Source organism: Morone saxatilis, unplaced genomic scaffold (genome assembly GCF_004916995.1).
Source record: "Morone saxatilis isolate NCDOM2014 unplaced genomic scaffold, NCSU_SB_2.0 Contig24, whole genome shotgun sequence".
NCBI classification, from domain to species: domain Eukaryota; kingdom Metazoa; phylum Chordata; class Actinopteri; family Moronidae; genus Morone; species Morone saxatilis.
Window position 1 is genome coordinate 3,130,915 of NW_023339807.1, and position 1,383 is coordinate 3,132,297.

Here is a 1,383-nt window from a genome sequence, read left to right on the forward strand (position 1 = left end):
ATTACTTCCGGCGTGAATACGAAACTACTGGCCTCAATCAGGGCCTAATGTTGGCATAAAGCCCCGCTCCTGTTATATTGGCTCTTGCTTTGTCAATATATTCAATAGTTCCTGTGAATTTCATTTATTTCATTGGCTCGTGCGGCTCCAGCGCCCCTGTGCTGTTCGCAGCCCATACGCTCTTCCCGCTGTCTGTCACCCTCACCTCGCGCTAATGCATCTTCAGTGATCAGGCTGCTCTATTGTCATTGGTCGCTTTGCTTGTCTGTCAAGCGCGCTCTACCGTGGGATTGGGTTTCTCCCGGAGCTGTGGAGGAGCGGTGTCCCTCTTGGCTGTACCTGTCTCGCTGTGAGAGGCTGACAGCTCTTCCTGCTCCACCAGCAGCTCCCGCCTCTTCATCCAAGGAAGGAAGGAGGAACTGCTCGAGCCGCATGTGTCACTTCCAGTATGCTGCAAAACCGTGCTGCTATGTGACTCCCTGGGATTATTTAGCTGTTTTTACGGTTGGTGGGAAGTAAGGTTAGAAAGTTTGGAATTACAGTCTGTGTTTTGGGGGGTGTGGGGCGCCTAGGGAAGGTAGTGCAAGTGGTTTCGGAAGTGGAGCGTGGCAGAGAAAAGGAAGAAGGGGGGGTTTTCTTTCCTGTGTGATAAAAGATAGCTCGCTTCGTTTGCTTGCCACGACGGGACTGACGTAGAATATGGCGGAGCATCACCCGGTTCCCGACAGCAAACACAAATCCTCACTGAACTCCGGAGCGTCGTACTCGGGGAACGGGCGCAGCAGCACGGCGGTCGCGGAGAGAGGCAGCAACGCCGGGGCAGGAGGAGGTGGTCTGTCCGGCGGCCTGTCGCAGCCGGCCGGGTGGCAGTCCTTGCTGTCTTTCACCATCCTGTTCCTGGCCTGGTTGGCCGGTTTCAGCTCCAGGCTCTTCGCTGTCATTCGCTTCGAGAGCATCATTCACGAGTTCGACCCCTGGTGAGTTTGTGTCCCTACAAACCGAGCTGGTTTAACCTGTTCGTCAGGATAGGATAGGAGCCCCGGCTGAGCTGTGTGCAAGTTTCTTTGAAAACATGTCAGGTGTTTGGATCATATCTTGTCACACCACCGAGGTCCTTGCTCTTTGGTTTGGCCACCAACAATTTCAAAACCTGCATGTATCGGCCACCATTACGGGGAGAATTTGGACCAATGGTTACAAAGCTCGTATCTGCTTAATGTGATTCGCATTCATCTTGCACATTATGTCCAAATGCACGTCTTTTTATACATTTGCTGGCCGTGCTGATTAAAAATACACCACTTAATTAAGGCTCACCTTTTCAGTACCAAGTGACGCCTGTGTATCTGTTGTAGTTCATTATAAAGTGCAACATTGTAACAG

General features: G+C 51.8%; 1 protein-coding gene across 1 annotated transcript in view; it reads left to right on the forward strand.

The window, feature by feature from the left end:
* The first annotated feature begins 386 nt into the window (after positions 1 to 386).
* Positions 387 to 1,383, forward strand: part of LOC118335544 (dolichyl-diphosphooligosaccharide--protein glycosyltransferase subunit STT3B) — a 60,767-nt gene continuing 59,770 nt past the window's right edge. The window contains exon 1 of the mRNA XM_035671870.1: positions 387 to 977. Within this exon, the coding sequence (XP_035527763.1) occupies positions 700 to 977 (278 nt within the window). The 5' untranslated portion in view covers positions 387 to 699. The remainder of the gene's footprint in view (positions 978 to 1,383) is intronic.